Source organism: Perca flavescens, chromosome 5, assembly GCF_004354835.1.
Source record: "Perca flavescens isolate YP-PL-M2 chromosome 5, PFLA_1.0, whole genome shotgun sequence".
Lineage (NCBI taxonomy): Eukaryota > Metazoa > Chordata > Actinopteri > Perciformes > Percidae > Perca > Perca flavescens.
In genome coordinates, this window is record NC_041335.1 from 32,151,548 (window position 1) to 32,170,933 (window position 19,386).

The 19,386-nt window shown below is 39.6% G+C and overlaps 1 protein-coding gene across 2 annotated transcripts in view; it reads right to left on the bottom strand.

Annotated features, from left to right (window-relative positions):
* fras1 (Fraser extracellular matrix complex subunit 1) overlaps window positions 1-19,386 on the bottom strand; it is a 259,913-nt gene that overhangs the window by 142,913 nt on the left and 97,614 nt on the right. For both annotated transcript variants that reach the window (XM_028577114.1, XM_028577115.1), the window contains exons 12-13: window positions 11,845-11,988; window positions 8,659-8,805 (exon numbers count right to left, since the gene is read on the bottom strand). In XM_028577114.1, the coding sequence (XP_028432915.1) occupies window positions 8,659-8,805; window positions 11,845-11,988 (291 nt within the window). The remainder of the gene's footprint in view (window positions 1-8,658; window positions 8,806-11,844; window positions 11,989-19,386) is intronic.

The following is a 19,386-nucleotide window of genomic DNA, read 5'->3' on the forward strand; positions in this document are numbered from 1 at the left end:
TTGCTAGTTTCTGATTCTGGTGCTATGCTATATTTTGTAGACTTATTTAAATAAAGTGTTGTTTGGAAGTGATCTGAAAAGGTTAATTGTGGTAAAACTTAAAATGCATCAATATCCTCTGGGTCGATATCAGTTATTGTATAATCCACCACACTGTCACCTAAAACAGAGGAATAGGTCATTCTACCTCACGTATGTATTTTTGTATTGTTTTGTATTTTATGTTATACTCTGTGTGTTTTTTATTGTGATATGGATCCCCCTGGGTCTGAAATAAAGTTTATATACCCAGAGAGTCACCACGGGTCCTTCCATTAACGATGTAAGCCCAGGCTTTTGCATATCTGGAGAACTTGTTTTCCATTTTTGTTAAGAATATTATCAAAACTTTTTCTTTGTGGTATTGTGTGAGCTGGGACTGAGGAGATTTGGCCGAATATGTGTTTGTTTCCATCTACTTCAATATAGTTGTTCTCTTTTTCAGTTCTTGCATTGAGATCTCTAGCCTCGTGAGACCGTCCTGATCTCGCGAGCTCCAGTTTTCCACTCGCAGATCAGTCTGGCATCTTGAGACAGAGAAAATTTGGAGCCGTTCGCCAAACGACTGGGCCAATCAGCGTTGGTTTTGAGGTGGTTTTAGGTGGTGATAGACAGATGGTTTATCCAATCAGCTAACCAGTATTTTCAGACAGCGGTAGCCCTAATTCTTTTAGCTGCTCGCTAATGCTTTTTTCTCTTGGATCCTTCTTTTGGAATATGGACCGGGAACCTGAAACGGTGCCTTTTATTTGTAAATTCTCGTTACACAAACGGCAAATATCCTTTACCGACATGTTGCTTGCTGAGCTAACGAGCTATGCTCTGCCTGCAGCAGCAAGGGCACTGGTTGTATTTTTATATGCTTCGTTGATCTGATTGGTTGATTTGGCCCATCTATCGCCAACATAGGTGATAGACAGATGGTTTATCCAATCAGCTAACCAGTATTTTCGCCCCTTCCCAAAAGTTCTCCAACGGAAAGTTCCCAGATGGAAATGCCGAGCAAATGCGAAGCAATCCATCTGGCGGAGTCAGGTTATGAGATCTCCACATATTAAGATGTGTCCCAATGACTGGAAATTAATTATTTCCTTTTGAAGTTCTTGAAAAATCTCCCCAGTGTAATAAGGGGAGTTTGAGGGCGGTATATAGATTGCACATAAATATATATATCTGGTGCTATTAATTATACCTCTGTTGATTTTAATCCAAAGGTGAGTTTTCCTTTTTTCACAGGCGAGATATCATTTTTATCCTGTGCTTTATGCCAAATTAATGTTGCCCCTGAATCTCTTCCATTTATAACATTGTTGTTGTTTTTTACAGAAGAAAATTTTATGTAATTATTAGGACAATTAGATAGTAAATATGAATGGTTCCATGTTTCATTTAGAATGATGACATCTAAATTATTTACACTATTTACAAATTCAGGATCTGTAGTTTTATCCCCAAAAGTTGTGGAGTGCACCTCACCACACTCTCTCTTTCTCGTCCCATGATGCTCTCTTCTCTCTGTCAAAGGCTTATTCTTGCTTCAGCCCTCTGGCCTTTTTTCAAGTTTCACATTGGATTTCTTATCATCTCTCTTTCTCTCTGTGTGAGTGTCTCCGTTTCTCTCAAGCTTCTTCTTCAAATTAATGTTGCCCCTGAATCTTTTCCATTTATAACATTGTTGTTGTTTTTTACAGAAGAAAATTCTATGTAATTATTAGGACAATTAGATAGTAAATATGAATGGTTCCATGTTTCATTTAGAATGATGACATCTAAATTATTCACACTATTTACAAATTCAGGATCTGTAGTTTTATCCCCAAAAGTTGTGGAGTGCACCTCACCACACTCTCTTTCTCGTCCCATGATGCTCTCTTCTTCTCTGTCACAGGCTTATTCTTGCCTCAGCCCTCTGGCCTTTTTTCAAGTTTCACATTGGATTTCTTATCATCTCTCTTTTTCTCTTTGTGAGTGTCTCTGTTTCTCTCAACTTCTTCTTCTTCTTCTTCTTCTTCTTCTTCTTCTTCTTCTTCTTCTTCTTCTTCTTCTTCTTCTTCTTCTTCTTCTTCTTCTTCTTCTGAAGATCCAGATAGGGTCTTTAAAATTCAATCATTCATAAACAATCAAAGATATTTTGATCAACCACAGCCACATATATATGCTGGACATTTCTAAACTAATCTTCCTGCAGATGAAGCAAAAAGACATGCATCATCTACAAGCATTCTGTAAAAGATAAGACTACATTTATGAGTGGGTCACTCCACACACACACACACACACACACACACACGCACGCACACGCACACACGCACGCACACACACGAACAAACACACTCCCCCTCCAAAAATGGTTATGGCCAACAAGGGGATTACATGTCCTTTACCTTGCCCCTTACAGGAAAGCAATTTATTTTTCTGTGCAGCCTGAAGTGCAAAGTTATCAACAAATGTAATCCTAGCAGGCCAGTTGCCAAAAACCTCCTCTAAAGCCTACTCTGCATAAACCAGGGGAGGTTGAGATGAATGCACAGTCACACGGTGCAGCAGATAATCTTCGCTCCCTGTCCTTCGGGGACGGGCGGGGGCACGATTACTGTGCTGCGGTGGTTCACACCCCCCCTGAAGCCATGAGTGATAAAACGAGATGGGATGAGAGATTCAGCAATTAAACGGAGCACGGGAAAAAAAAGCAGCTTTGCGAAGAGGAAAAGTGTAAAATAAATAGATCAAATTTTTTCTGAAAATCCCCATTATTGGAATGGAATCAGAAATGGAATCAGGTCTGCATGTGAATGTTTTTTTTTTTTTCTGTTATTCTGATACCTGGTCACTGACAGCAAAAAGCCTATATCTCCACTTTTATTTCAGAAGCTGCAAACCAGCACAAAAACATGGCTATGACTACAATACGGCCAATATTGCGTATATTCACCAAACTCGAAGCTTAACTGCACAATTTGCTCAGAAAGCACGCAGGAGAAAAAACAGCTCTTCAACGATGGCTGTATGACCTCCACACTGAGGGACACATTTTATTCCACTAAGGCAACGGTTTTTTTTTTGTGCTGTTCACGTGGCTTCCTCGGCTCCTGACTGCCACATTCACAGCAAAACTAAAATACAAAATTCAGGTAATGGATGAAAGAAAATACTATCAAGCTAGTATCGATTAAATCTGTCACGGCTTTCTCAAGACTTTATAAAGCAAAGACTCTGAGCTGTAAAAATCATAACTAACAAAAATGTCAATGCCAAAAGGTTTTCTAGTTCAATGAGTAAATAGAATATAGCTCTCAGAATGAATAAGAGTGTGAATGAGAGGTCATGATAGAACAGCAGTGGAAGTCATGATGAATATGTTGCATGTATGTTGTATGTTGCATCAAAGCCAACAGCAGCGTTTATTTTCAGAGATACAGAGTTAAAAAGAGTGTTCTTAAAAGAAGGTTGCCTTTATATAATCTCACAGAACGTAAGATACTTTGAGTCAGCATGAAAAGCTCGACAAACTAAATTCAGAAGGCAGCTTATGAGCTGCCTTATAAGACAGGTTAGTATTCTCGCTGCTAACTCCTTTTAGAATGAAACAGAGGTCAGAGAGAGGAGTTAGTAGGTATGACATTAAAAAGGAGAAAAGAAAAAAAGAGATGTTAGCCAAACTCTTAGAAGTTTTACAGTAACTCTATTGTATTCTAAAAAATATTATATTCAATGGCTTAGGTGGAACTTTAGATGAACAGTTTTTCAGAAGAATAAGTGAATACACCTGAGGAAAAAAATGAATCAAAAATGTATTCAGGCACAGTATTGAGTGGGTCACCAGCGTTTTGGTATTGCTCAGAGACCAATACACAATCACTGTAGTTATGAGCGTAGAAAGAATGAAAATAAACTTGAAGACTAAAATGACGGTCACAATGGTCACAATTAGTGTCAGACGGTACGGTATTAGTTCCGAGGCATGTAACACGATGCGATGACTGCCTGGTGAATCGGACTGTTACGATGTAAACAGAAGAAAAAAAGGATGCATGTCATCAACTCTCACACTGTGCCGTTGTTTTTATTTTTTTTTACCTTTATTTATCCAGGTAAGTCGATGGAGAACAAATTCTCATTTGCAACGTCGACCTGTCACATTCACACCTGGAAGCTGCCTAGTACAACCACAGTCGGATCTGCTTGCCACTGCGCAGCTCCAGTGGAGCGGTTGGGGTTAAGGGCCTTGCTCAAGGGCACCTTAGTGGTGGTAATGAGGGAGGGACAAGCGCTGCTCTTTCACTTTCCCCACTCACTTTCACCCACCCACTCATGTTCTGAAAATGTGGCAAACTACGAGTTGTTTTGGACACAACAACTCAATAGAGGAGTAGATTGCGAACAGTAAAGCCAGGGAAAAAATGTATCTGAATAAGTGAGCATAACGGGGATGTTTAAAAAATGAGGAGCTTAGTAACAGTGTCATGTATTAGACATATTCTACACTGAAAACAGGCCCTTGATTCTTTTCTTTTCCTATGACTTACTGAACATCCAGTCAGGAGCTGTAAAAGTTTGTGCAACAAGCCAACTGTGTCTATCTCACAGAGCCATTAGAGACGGGAGGAAAAACAGAGAAGTGGGTTAAAGAGGACAGAAAAAAAAAAGAGAGGACGTAAAGAAGAGAGAATAATATCTTCAGCCCAATGCCTCCCATAATTATTAACAAGCTAACGTTGAATACATGCACAAGCAGACGCAGTAAAGCCTTCAGCCATGAGCCAGAAGCATTAACAAAAAAAAACACGGAGGCCTCCAGGGACGCACTGGGCTCTGGGTGGTCCCGGTCCTCTGCCAAGAAATGCTACAATGCGCTATAATTGTCTGCAGCACCTTCCAAACAACACTAATAACTGCTGTCAGCTCTCATCCCCTCTACCTCTTCCCCCATTCCTTCCTTCTTTTTTCCACATAAACAAGCGTTGGAATAGGAGTTCACTTGGGCTAAATCCACCCGAATAGCACCTCCTGATTTACACTTGTGTGAATGTGAGTGCCATGTTCCACTGCAGCTCTTTTTCTCCTACCCCAGGAGAAACACTTTGGGAGAAACCAAGGGGCTTCGCTCCCATTAAAGCCAGTTGAAGGTTAACAGAAATGGTCTGCTGACTAGTTAGCTGAGGCACACAAGGGGTTTGTGTTGTGAAAAGAAAGTATTTCTGCATTACTAAACCTGGATAGATGCAGGATAAATACAAGGGGGCTTCTTGCACAACAGCTGCTGCTGTTTAATTTGCTTTCACTGTGCAACATTTGAGAATGAAATATCTGCAGTATTAATGCACGGTAGATGTTGGATTAATGCATGAGAAGGGAATTTTACAATGGATGCTGCCAGCGTATGTGGCACCAAAGCGGGACAGAGGCAGCATAAATGTATGAAGTGGGATTTCCAAGATGAGTTTGTACAATAACTTGCACTGAATACAGTACACAAAGCTGGATGGGTGGAGGCAAGATAAAGCAAAGCTTGCTTCTACAATGTGTATTCTGTTTAAGGCTGTGCAGTGGGTGGTCTGGGATTTCAATCCTATATTCATTAAGGTGTGAAACTGAGCCTCAGAACCGGACTGTAATCACATTGGGGTTACTCTCTGCTTTCTCGCCCACTCCCTCCCCTCTCTCTCTCTCATTCTATTTCTACCCATCATCCCCAGGAGTCACAGCAGGTCTTCTCCACCCGATGGAGGCGCTTGGCTAAACTGTTCAGAGTACATTAGCATGCCCACAGGGGTTTAGCTTACTGAGCCACAAGTTTTATTTATTGGTCCAGGCTTTCCAACGCTGGGAGACCATTAAGGTAGATTGGTTAAGTAACAGCCAATGTAGACAGCACTCATTGTGAATTTATCCTGCTTTAGCACTGTATACAGTGGGATCTAGCCTCCCTTCTTGCTTTTATCCACCTTTAAGACTGCAGCAATTCCTGTAGGTTATACTGTAAAACAAGAATGCATGTGTTTTTGTGAGCTGTAGTATTTAAATTGTGTCTGTGACTAGTTTAGTTCTCCTGTGGTTTGGTCTTTAAAACCACACAATGAGAAATTGGATTTAATATAGAAAGCACTTAAATGCTGGTATCAATCAGTCACTTAAGTCACACTTACATTTGCATCACAGTTATGTTAGAACAAATAGACTTAATGCCAGGATCAATATTAGCCCAAGCTGACAGATGTGTAGCTTTGGGAACAAAAATAAGCATCAGATGTGAGAATTTCTCATTTTATTCCATGTTAACAGTTATATGCAGAATCTGTAGGCAACAGGACAAGATTTTGGTATCGGAAACATCAGGATTCTGTTTGTAGTCCGAGTAGTATTGACCAATCACTTTTAAGTGGACTTTGGTTGCGTGCAGGTACACAGTTCATTTGTAGAGCAAAAGAGACGGAATGCATTGGCCGAAATGCAATCTCGCAACCCACCGGCTACCGTATGACGATGATTTAGCTATTTATTTAAGTGTTGGTAGATTGGACAAACTAAGACACAACCAACATGTATTGGCAGTTTCGACACTGGAAGCCAAATGTTAATACAGTATTTTATACTGTCTAGTATGACTGGTGAACATTTCTACCAATCATTTCATAATGTTGATGTATGGAATTCAATTAGTGTTTTTTGTCCTAATACCGATTAGACCAGGGGTGTCAAGCATATGGCTCTTGGGCCAGACCCGGCCCGCCAAAGGCTCCAATTAGGCCCACTGAATGACTTAGCAAAGTGTGAAAATTGCAGTGAGATCTTTTAGATAACTAAACGTTTTGCTCTTTGTGCACACGTTATTAGTTTTTGTTTTGTTTATCATGGTGTAAACTTGCGATTCTGCTCCATAAGGATCCGCTTCACTACATCCACATGAGAGGACTTCCTTTCCAGGTGTCCGGAGAAGACATTGTTAAGGTAAAACATCCAGATAATGTTGACAAGTTGAAGCTGGTTGTGTTGTTGCATTAGAGGTCACTATGTACATTATTTTATATTGCATGCGTTTGTTTTTCTCTTGCAGTTTTTCTTTCCTCTAATTGTGTCGAAGATCCTGATTGAATGCGGCCCTGAAGGGAGGCTGAGCGGAGAAGCCGACGTTTACTTCAGCTGCCACCAAGACGCCTTGACCGCCATGTCCAGAGACAGACAGCACATAGTTGAGACTGATGGAGAGCATTTAATACCATAGATAGATACATACAGTAGATAGATACATAGATCCTAATTTCTTCGCACATTAATCTATATTTCTTTAATATTCAAATAGGATTAGATCAGTTGTTTGAGTATAAACTGCTTTTCATGTTTAAATAATGAGAGTAGAACCCAGTTATCTGCAGTGGTGTAGAATGTTTTGCTCCTGTGTCACCGCTGCACCCCCTGGTTTATAATCTTCACTTGGTTTTTAAAATATACAAGTTGTGCTTCAAACATAGCTTAAAATGAGGTGCTGTGACTCAAGGGACTTAACCCCCCCCCCCTAAATAAATAAGAGGTGGATTTGACAATGCAGCCTTTTGGTTTTTTTAAAGGAATTATTTCTTGGCAGAGTTTCTGTTATTGTCCTGTGGGTCTCAAGTGATTGACAGGAGGCAGAGAGCTTAATGAAGCAGTAATGATAATAAAACACACTCGGCTTCAGTTGAGTGAAATAACAATAGAACTGAAAACTTAAGCCAAAAGCCATATAAGACTCTGGGATTTAAAAGTCCATTTAATTTCCAATTCCAAATCAATTTTCAAGCGCTAATTGGTTTTCACAATGTTTCTTTGGAAAGACTTTGTGTGGTGACACCAAAAGCGGTATAAATTTTAAGCACTCTCTCTTCCCGCTGCAAAAGACAGCAAATCCTAACTCTAACAATTCTGTCGGGGAGATAGAGCCGAAGTTCAGTAACAGTTCAGCAAGCATGCAATAAAAAGGACTTCCTAGGACTTACAGTCAGCAAAGCCACAACATTGAAACAGTAATACTTAAACCCCGGGGAGAGCGCAATACTTCATCACTTCGTAAAATATTCAGTCGGAACATCCCCTCAAAATTATCCTGAACTCATCTACTGAAAACAAGTCACACAGAGTTTATCTTTAATCTGCTTGTTTGCTGAACTGTGGATGCACTTTCTGCCCTACTGCCAAGAGTTTGATATTTGATATAAGGCCAATTGTTGTGTCCCAAAAGTATGGGATTAGATAACGGAAGTAGAGTAGCGTGCATAAAAAACATTTGGAGAAAAAAAAAGAATAGAAAAATAGAGAGAGGGAAAGTATGCAGAACTTATCCATCTGGCTTCATATATGTATATACATATTTAGATTTCTCAGTCTTCAAATTAAGAAAAACTGAATGAAATTAAAGTGTCTATCTGTCATCTGAACCTAGTGTCATTAATCTCTACCCAAATTTAGCAAAGTTTTCAGAGTAATGAAAACATTCGACAATAAGCTAGACTTTCTCAGGACTTTCCCTGTTGTTACCTTCCCATTTTATGCACCTTGTTAGTGGTTAAATCTGAGCCAAACCACCATTCTGACCTTGACACTAGCATCCAGAAGGCAAGTGACCTGACATCCTGTGATACTCACGGCGACAGTGTGTGTTGTCGTGCCGGTAGGAACCAGGAGGACAGGAAGACAGGCACTCGCCGCTATCAGTGCTCAGCAGGGGCAGCTGGGAGCCACAGGACTGGCAGTCCCACCTGCTGGAACAGGTGGCACAGGATGACTGGCAGGCTGTGGAGGAGGAGAGGGAGAGAGGGGAAGAGGGGGAGAGAGAAAGAGTCAGTCACTTCAAAAATGAATTTGCTCTTCCTATTCCTCTGAGCTTCCTTCAGGACTGACAGTTGTAGCTTAGCCCACTCGTGGTGGAAGACAAAGAAAACAGAGAATCTGGATGTGCAGTTCATTAAAAGGTGACCCCCGTAAAGTATCATTCAAACCTGTGGGTGTCTCTTGTCGCTCTGAAATTGTGAAGGGAAACTGGAGGTCCCAGAAGAAAACCCAAGGTGCATTTCAACCCAAATTTAAATTTAAATTTAAGGAAAATGTCCACATAAAAAAAAAGTGGGAAAGCAAAACGTGAATGAACTCTTTGCAATGCAAATACGCACAAGAGTGTAACAACATCAGGACTAAAAGAGCAGCAACATTCAGTAAATGTGGTAAAAACATTGCCTTAAAATGTAGAGGAGCAAATAAGTATTTTTTTTTTGGGCCTTTAATTTTGACAGGACAGCTAGGTGAGAAAGGGGAGAGACATGCAGGAAATCGTCACAGGTCAGATTCGAACCTTGGACCCCCGCGCCAAGGCATAAACCTCTCAGTACATGTGCGCCTGCTCTACCACTGAGTCAACCCGGCCACGCAGCAAAGAAGTTTTACAGATTTCATTTAGTTTATAATAAAAAAGGTGATATGCCAGTTGAATGAATGAACTATATTACACAAAGAAATGAGGAAAGCATTGTTTCATCCAAATATTCTGATTATACACACCCTATTTACTCTTAAAGATCTTTCAGTTTGGCAGCTAGACACTGGTGCAATGTAATCTATTTACAGACATCTCCATAAACATAAAAATGAAACGGGTGCATAAAGGATGGGAGAGAAAGCACAATGAAGAGACTTCAAATGTTCTTGCTCTAATGAGAAATCTCAAGATTAGACAGAAAAAAAAGTAAGTAAATCCCTTTAAAACCTCCCAGACATCCACTTACACAGACAGCAGGAGGAAAGAATAGAGAGAGGAGAGGAAGAGGAGATTTGACAACTGAGGAAAGATAGATTGTGGTTAGGGTGAAGATGGAGAGAAGGACAACAACAGATTCGAAAAAAAAAAGAGATTGTGAGATTGACAGACTCAAGGCAAAAAGAGAATGAGATGTCAAGGAAGATGAAAAGAAGTCTGAGAGAAAAGGAGGAGAAGGGAAAAGAACGATTTTATCAACAATGCTTATACAGGCTTTCAGCATTATTTTCTGTCACCCACATGCACTAAGTCAAAAATATAGAAATTAGGCTGGGTGGAATTGACAGAGGGAGACTGAGCATGTTTCAGACTACTGATCACTCTCTAGGTTTTGTCAGTAATGGAAGTAACTAACTAAAAGTACATTCGTTTATTGCCATGAAATGTCATTAAAGCAATGCAGGTTTTCCAAAATCATGTAATATCAACATCTTGTTTGTCAAGTACAATAAGAAGATAGTCATCATGATCTTTGACTATTATCTTCATATTTTATCTAATTTAAGTCAGCATTTTATGTTTTGTAAACATCTGTGTTTATTAGGCTGCTGCTATCTTGGCTTGTTGAATAATATTTTTAAACTCCGTAAGGCACTTTACTGGTTTAATAAAGTTATTACAACACTGGCTACATCTGTACACAATGCACATATCGAGGACCCTCGTATCCCTCTTTATATTTCTGTGGAAATGCTGTCAAAAATTCAGCCATTAGCATTTGAAGCTAGGCTTCAAAGTTAATACCTTTATCTGTGCCTGATAGCTTTAAGGCGACAGTGCGTTTGGTGTTTAAAACGTCATGAATATCTGTGGGCAGTCAATGCCTGGCTCACCAGGAAAACACTTCAATGGGATGTTAGGAATTCAATGCAGTAAAATGCTAAGAAGATTACGGCTGTCGCGGGTCAATGCTCGGTCAAGGTGCTGTGGCTGGTTTTGAGTCGGGCAAACGAGACCGCGACAAGCTCAAACACACATGCCTACATGAATAGAGGATGAGCAGGAAATCCTACATAAAGTCAATATAGATACAAGCACACAGACTTACACAAAGACACTGTTGCAGTCCTATGTTTTTGAAACTTTCTATTTCATAAAATGCAAACTTTTCTTTCTTTACAGCTACCAGAGAGTACAGGTACTAGTTCAAGTACTATGGTATATAGTTGAGAGACACAAGACCTGATTCCCAAAATTTGCTGTGTGAACCACAAGGAATATCTCTCTCTCTCTCTCTCTCTCTCTCTCTCTCTCTCTCTCTCTCTCTCACAAGGTCACCATAAAAATGTAAAATATAATAACAGAAATCTGAATTTATTGGGAGCTACTTCTGCGTATCCTCTATGGACATCAGAGATAGTTGCTCAAGCAATGTGTTATCATCATTGACTTCGGTGTGTTCTGAGTTGAAGTTATGATTCTCAGAAAGTGTGTACATTTTTAAGCAAACTGCAGGTTAAAACGATTTATTGTGCTCCTTCAAAAAGGTAATATTTCTTTGTTTCCGTTGTTTTCTCACCGATGCTAAAATGTTGGCAGTTTACATTGTCTGGATGGGCGATAGAGGAAATTACTTAAGACAAAAAGGAATTTTTCCGTTTTGTAACTTTACTTAACTTCGGCAGGTACATAATCAGTAAAAGCAGTTATTATGGGTTGTGCATCCTAAGTCAGGCACAGAACAGCAAGCTAGCACTGTCCACGAGATGAGTGGTGTGCACTGGACATCAATCAACATGCTACATGTAGCAACAAGCTACATGTTTTATAAGGGGAAGGAGAGGGGGCAGACTTTCGCCTATTGTAAAGTGCCTTACAATATCATCCTTTACTGAAAACAACAAAGGACAAGACATTTATTACCTACTAATTGTGAGAAACTGTGCACTGGTGTATTATACCAGCATTGTAGTTTACTTGCAAATAGCATTGTCTGCAGTGTAAAAGTGAGATAATGGCAAGATAAGGAACAGTTTTAAGGAGCTATTTTGATGCATATATTTTTTAAAAGACGGTCCTACCTGCACATACTGGTCCGTCGGCGTAGTAGCCAGCTGGACAGACGGACAGACAGCGGCCAAGATGGAGGACGGCCTTTGGGTCCCTGCAGCTCTCACATTGGTCTGGAGTCCCCGAGCACGACAGGCAGTCTGTATGGCACTGGACTGGAAAACACACGTCATTTATTTCATTTACACATTTGAAAAATGTAATACAATATGTTTGCATCGACAGCAGAAATCTGGATACTGGATGAAACAAAAGGTCATAAATGCAACACACACACACAACCAATTTCATGCAAATTTTATTCTATACATCTGGACAGACACTGTTGGTGGCACTTTAAGTCTCTCTCACTTACTCAATGACACACAAACACTTTGACATTTCATTTCATGCAAATCAGATCAGATTTGGTTCTGCACTGAAACTCAGTTAGCAGAGGCAGACAGATTTGACTTTCTAACCCCCACACACACACACAAAATTAAATGTTTTAACAAATTCCATCCAGTACATTTGGTTCTACAGTCAGACTGCGTTAGTGGTGGTAGAGAAGTTTCACTATGCAAAATGTGCCCTATGGGGAGTTTTTGAGTACATCCTCAGCCTTCCACTGTCTGCCAACAACTGCACTGGTGCATTTTGTTATGATGTGTTTAAGTGCTTTCCCTGCCCACACTGGTTCCCAGTTGGTCCAACGTTTTACCAACAACTTATGAAGACAAGCTTGTTTCTTTAATGTGTTGACCAACTGCACTTAAAAGTCATTTTCAGTACTGCATCTGGAAAGCTGCTTCTTTACTGCTAAAATACACTTAGCAATAACTACTATGTTGACATTACATACAATCAGTAGGTAGTAAGTAACCTAGAAGCAGTGGTGAAAGAAGTATTCTGAACTTTTAATTAAGTAAAAGTAGCAATACCCCAGTGAAAAACTATTAGCATCAAAATATACTTAAAGTACCAAACTGGTCCATTTCAGAATAATATATATTATATTATTGGATTATAAGGACTGATGGATGCAAAGTAACTAATGTTATCATGAAAATGTAGTGGAATAAAAAGTACAATATTTGCCTCCAGTGATGTAGAAGTATGACGTAGCAAAAGATGGAAATACTCAAGTACAGGAACCTGAAAATTGTACTAATACTGTACTTGAGTAAATTAATTCAGGTACCTTCCACCACTGTCTACAAGGCACCAGCTTGGACGTATTTCAGATGTAGCAGCGCAACAAGAGCCTAATGACAATCCTGCCGGGACTTTCCTCTGACTTCTCATCAGTGTAATACATACTGTAGGTCTACATGCCGAGTTATAAGAAACAAGTCAATATGATTTTCTTTTTTTACAACACTGTGGGAGAGCATCTCATAGTGTTGAGATTATTTTAAACTGCATTAACTTTTTCATGACTTTCCATAACTAAGTCAGTGCACTTGTGACCTGAAAACGTTATACCTGCTGGGTTTGTTTTTATATTTGCCAACTAAGGAGCGTTGTGAAGGCGTAAACAGTCCATTCTCTTCTAGTCTACAATGGAGAAAAGCAGCTGAAATGTATCCTTAAGTACAATTAATGTATGAAAAAAGTTCGAAGAAAAACATCACAATCCTGCAGAGTGACCCATCTGTCAAGGTCTCTGATATCCTCTAGGTTCTTTTTGGAAATGTACTGGCTGTTCAAAATCTAAAATAAAGTATCATATATCTGCATGGCAGAACAAGCAAATGCGTGAAGCCTCTTGTCAAACAATATGCGGCTGCTTGCACACGATTGCACTGCAATTGCTCCGTTCATTATGTGAATGCATTGAGTAAATAAAATCCTTGCTGCTTGTAAAAATGTGACAAAGGAATCTGATTGAGAAAAAAAGAACGAAGGAGAAAAAAGAACGGAAAAGAAAAGGATAAACCTTGTAGGAGAAAAGACTAGAGAGACTATAAAGGGGGATAAAGCGGAAAAAAAGAGAAATAGTTGGAGAAGATGAGAAAGATGGAGGTGAGACTTTAACCTTAATGGCCAATAAGACTGTCAGTAAGCCAGAACATACTGTTCTAAGTATCTCCATCTCTCTTTTTCCCCCCACTCTACTACCTCTGGTTATTCTCTTTCACTGTCTTCTTTCTCCTTTACAGCTTCATTTTCTCTCACATCTATTTTCCTTTCATCTGCCACTCATGCCACCACCTCCCTTGTCTTCTCTCAGAAAAACTGGAGCTGTGTGCAAAAATAAGAGAGTGCGGGAAGGAGGAAGTAGAGTGAGAAAAGTGTGAGATTGAGATACTTAACGCTGTATGTTCTGGCCCACTGACGGGCTAATTGGCTAATATGAATATTAGTCAAGTGTTTATCTCTCTATTCAGCTGTGGCCAACGCTTCAGCTCGCGGTAATGTACCAATCTCTTACAGATATTCTGGGATCCCCTGTGGAAGTCTCTCGTCTATCCTGAGGTCTTTGTGCAAACAATTCATTCCTGAATGTTAAATAGTGGAAAACAAATGAGTATATTTGAATACAAAACTCCACCTGAATAGCTACAAGATCATTTCTTGTTTGCGTTGACAGCTGATGAGTGAACCAGAATTGGATTTTTCCCTCTTGAGGATAAAAACACATTTACAGGACAAGTTAAGCAATCACACGCTTTGCTACAAGCCGTTGTTTACAGAAGGCTGCCTTGACGCATGCACACTGTACTTTAATTTCCTCACAAGCATAGCGAGCCAGAATCCCTGAAGCACAAAATTAAAAACTGCAGCTGTGATTAACAGCAAAGTTGTGTGAAAACAACTGATCCAGAAGTGTGGATCCAGGCACGATTAACTGCACAGCTCCACCTGATTATGACAAACACCTGATGAGAAACGTTTCCCTGTGTGAAACTGCAGATGTGTTAATATGTGGCAGAGATGTTGTTATTTTGTCACACAGCGTCGTTAGAAATGTATAGGATAAACAAAACACTTGCAAGCTTGACTGTTAGCACACGCCTGACCTCCCACAGTACTGTAGCCAACTTACCAACCACAGCCAACCTTTACCAGCAGTTAGCTGGTGATTCAAGGTAATTTAACACCCTGAATCCCACTAAAAAAAAGGCACTGCACCATTCAGTATTTCACCAATGCAGTGTGCTACCAAATTTGCAATCATGTAACTCTTTATTTGAGACAATAAAACTAAACTGGACTAAATCCATTCAATATGTCCAAACTTTGTTGATTAAAAATTATAAAATAATGGAGAAGGAATTAAGTGTGCTAGACTAAAAACAATGTGTGTCTGTGTGTGTGTGTGTGTGTGTGTGTGTGTGTGTGTTGGATCTGGTTACAGATGCACACATTTTAGGCTCTCTGGGCCCTGTATTTATCAAACATCTCAGAATCCCTCCAGGGAATAACACTGAAAGTTAAACTAAAAAAAAGTCCAACCTCTGACAAAGAAGAACTTCAGTTATTTATGAAGCTTCTAACAAAAAAAAAAGAAAAAAAAAGAGGACTACTCCTGGGAGAAAGTGTGACGTCACTGATGTATTGTAGGTTTAGTGGTGACGGAAGTACTCAGATTTTACTTAAAGGGGAACTATGCAGTTTTTTTTTAGCTTAATATACCTTAACTGAACAGCTTTGGAGTCACTGGAATGGTTATATGACTTTTTTTTCGAGTTGAATGGTGGTCGTCTCGCTCCCCCTTAGCGCCTGTGAGCGGAAAAACCACCCTTGCAACTTTCGGCTGGCGAGCCGCCGGCCTCAGGGTCAGGAAGTATCGCGTGATATCAAGTTTTTCACACTATCGTCATGGCTGAGCCGGCTAAAAAGAAGCAGAAAGCTAGGAAAGCATTGTCGGAGGAATAGAGAAAGAGGAAATGGCAGACTGACCGAGCGAGGAGTCAGACACAAGTAAACATAGGAGCTGCCAAATATCTATTCCGAAGCTGTAGGGGGAGCTCTATAGAGAAACCTGCCAGCAAAAAGCGAAGAAATGGCCAAAACTGCATAGCGCCTCTTTAAGTAAAAGTAGAGTGTACAAATGCTCTGCTACAAGTAAAAGTACTGCATTCCAAAGTATTAGCATCATAATATACAAAGTGCCAAAATTAAAGGACTATGCCACCGTTTGTTGCTGCCGGTGTTGCACCAGACTAAAACAATGCATGCACAAAAAATACGTTGGCCCACTTATCTACATCTAGGGGAGACCGTGATAAGCCCCATTTCAACTAACGGTGGCGTATCCCTTTAAATGTACTTATGCAGAATGGCTAATTTCTGAATAAATTATATTACTGAATTACAAGTATTGATGGATTAATGTGTTCATCACTTTTATGAAGCAGCTGGTAAAGGTGGAGCTTATTTTAATTACTACTACCATTATTACTACTATTATTATTACTAGCCTATATACTTGTATCTTAACCCATGATTACATATCATTTATTGTACAACATTTTGGAATCTGCAAAGTAGATAAAGTTCAAAGTTCATCAAATAAATATAGTGGAGTAAAAAGTACATCTGAGATGTAGTCGAGTAGAAGTATAAAGTAACAGAAAATGGATATGCTGAAGTACAAGTGCCTCAAACATGTACTTAAGTACAGCACTTTAGTGAATGTACTTAGTTACTCTCCACCACTGTGTGGTTGATCTGATAGTTGTGGTTTGTCGATACATTTGAAAGGCAGACAGTAGCACCATTTTCTTGAAGTGTAAGCAGCTGCTATGATATCAAAACTAATAAACAGCTTCAATCTCACAATTAGACCAATATGTTATTTTGCAAAGTAACCTGTAAGTAAACACTGGCAAGCCACTGGCCCCCAAATACTGTAAATGTATATACATGTGTGAAATTATCGCAGTCAGCTATTACAATCATTTAACAATGTAACAGAGGTGTGTACAACTGTTATTTCATGATTTTATTCTGTGTCTGGAAAATCAATACATTTGCACATTATCTGAGGCACTGTCATAGTCCAATTTGATGTAATATTGCCGGAACTGTTGTTTGTGTCAGACATAAAATAAAATAATACAGAAATAATCGCTGTTACAAAGATGCATTTTCCCTGTTGCCAAAACACATTAGGTTGTGGAGTCTTTGGAGAAGGAATGATTGCATCCTGCAGAAGTTTAGACATAGAAAATATTCAGTTTTTTTCAAAACACCATCTTTCACTGTCATTGAGAATTCCTTAAACATCTCTCCTTTGACATAATGTCAGATTAAGACACCTCTGGAGTCATTTCCCAGGTTAGGGAAGTTGATTTAACACGATTTAATCCTTATCCTAGAACTAGACCCAAATATGCATCACCAGTAAGAACTGATTCCCCATTTAGAAACACTTGATAAAGACATGCCCTGATCTATTCGTACATACAGTATATATTGGTACAAAATAACCGAGTATATCAAAAGAATAATTTGGGTCAAACCATGGCAGAGATGAACCGCAGAAAGCTCACATCTTTCCCATGAGACCTGAACGCAGCACAACTCCAGGCCCTCAGATGTGAACTTCCCAATGAGAGAGGAGAGGCTGCTGACCTCTATACCTACAGACAGCTGTGATTAATAGCCTCAAAGGAAGATGCATAGTTCCAGTTCTTATAGAAACCCGGGATAGAAGATTTTATTTTGCCTTTTTCCATTTTTAGCTGCAAACTAAACACAGTCTGGGAACCCAATTCCCAGCCAGGCAGATGGACTAATGCAGGGTAAATGAGCGAAAACATGTACATAAATGTAAGGTGAAGTAGGTAAATCATGTTAAAATCAATTTGTTAAGGCATGCATATCTGGGTTATGGTGCATTATGGGGGTATTAAAAACATTACTGCGCACACACATACATGAACACACACAAGTTTCAAGCTAATGACAAGTACGGTATAATGTGAGCGCAAACTCCACAAACACGTTGAAATTATTCACTCAGGCACACTTCATAACCACTGTGTATGCATTCAAAACACATGAGCCACTCAGACCATTTATTTACACAGACACATACTATCTTCCTAATACCTTCAATAAGGAAACATATCTTTAACGCACACTTATTAACAAAAACACATGTACACAATGTACAGGATGTATAGACTGTAACCTGTTGGAACTGACTGTATGGACTGGGAAGTTGCAAATGAATTGCCCATTGGCATTAATAAAGTGTCTGAATCTGAATCTAAAATAGAAAATAAAAAGATAAATTCAAAAAGCATCCAGGTGTTGTCCACTGGTCTTAAAGCTATAGTGCTTAGTTTCTGTCGCCCCAAGGGGAAATTCTAAGTAATGACAACAAAACTGTCAGTGCGCTCACATGTTACAAGCCTTCCGTGATCACGCACACGCCCCCACCCCTCCTCCGCATAGTTGCTAGTAGCCAAGGACGTCACGGAGGATTAAAAAAACATGACGGACTCTTCAGAAGAGGTAATTATCTTCAATTGAGTTTCTGCGCGCAAAAGTCACAATCTTCTGATCACAGCCATACTGAGAAATACAGAGAGAGTTATGTGGCGCAGATAGGCTTAATTAGCTTTGTAGCAACTCATTTGGCAATGGCTTGGATGTAACAGACGTTGGTTAATATCAAAAAGTTACACACTAAAGCTTTTAGGAAAAAGTAAAGCATATGAAGGTTTAGTCTCGTGGTAGTAGAGTCCCCTTCTAAATCTACACATGCATGATGCCTAAAACCACTCGGTTAAGGTAACATCGTTGTCCTGGTAACAGATATGTCAATGCTGACTTCTAGTATTAGAGGAGATGAACCTCGAAGCTAACAAGCCACACCCTTACTTTTTGCTGCACCACATTACCATCACACTAAATCTTGTTTTGGAGACCGAGCTGCTAAACTAGTTGGAAATTAAGTGAATGGAACAGCAAAGCCACTGCGTGCTAGTGGATATCATCAATAACCAATGTGGTGTTTTGTTAATCTGTTGAATTAAAACTACATTGTGTAAGAATTTCTCCCATCTAGCGGTGAAATTGTATATTACAAACAACTGAATATTACTTTCTAGCCCCCCCCCCTCAATTCCGAGCACGTTCTAACTCCCACGGTGGCCGTATTATTCCAAGAAGTACGACTTTGTCTGTGAGTGTTCCTTCCAGTGTAATAATAGTTTTACGTTATTTTGGTACCATTTCATTGCTAACATCAGCTATCAGGTTCCCAAACATATGCAAGCTAATGTTAGTAAAGTATCAGTGCTATCGTTATTCTGTATATTGTACGAGATTAATAGTGTAAGGCAATGTTTACAGCGTAGGAGAGAAGCAACGGAGGTTTGTGTTTTTAATATATTTCTCTGAGCAGTATGAACAATGTCAATGAAACCGAAATTAGCTCTTAGTATATCTATCGTTTACACGCAGCTGTTCTAGCTGTAGCTAGTCTGTGTTACAACTGCACATGATGTGAGTTGTCTGCCAGGGATATCACGACACATTTGATTACGCAACATGGCGGCCATCATTCAAGCGAGTCGCTCGCAATGGTCGCTCGTATGTATTCTGAATGG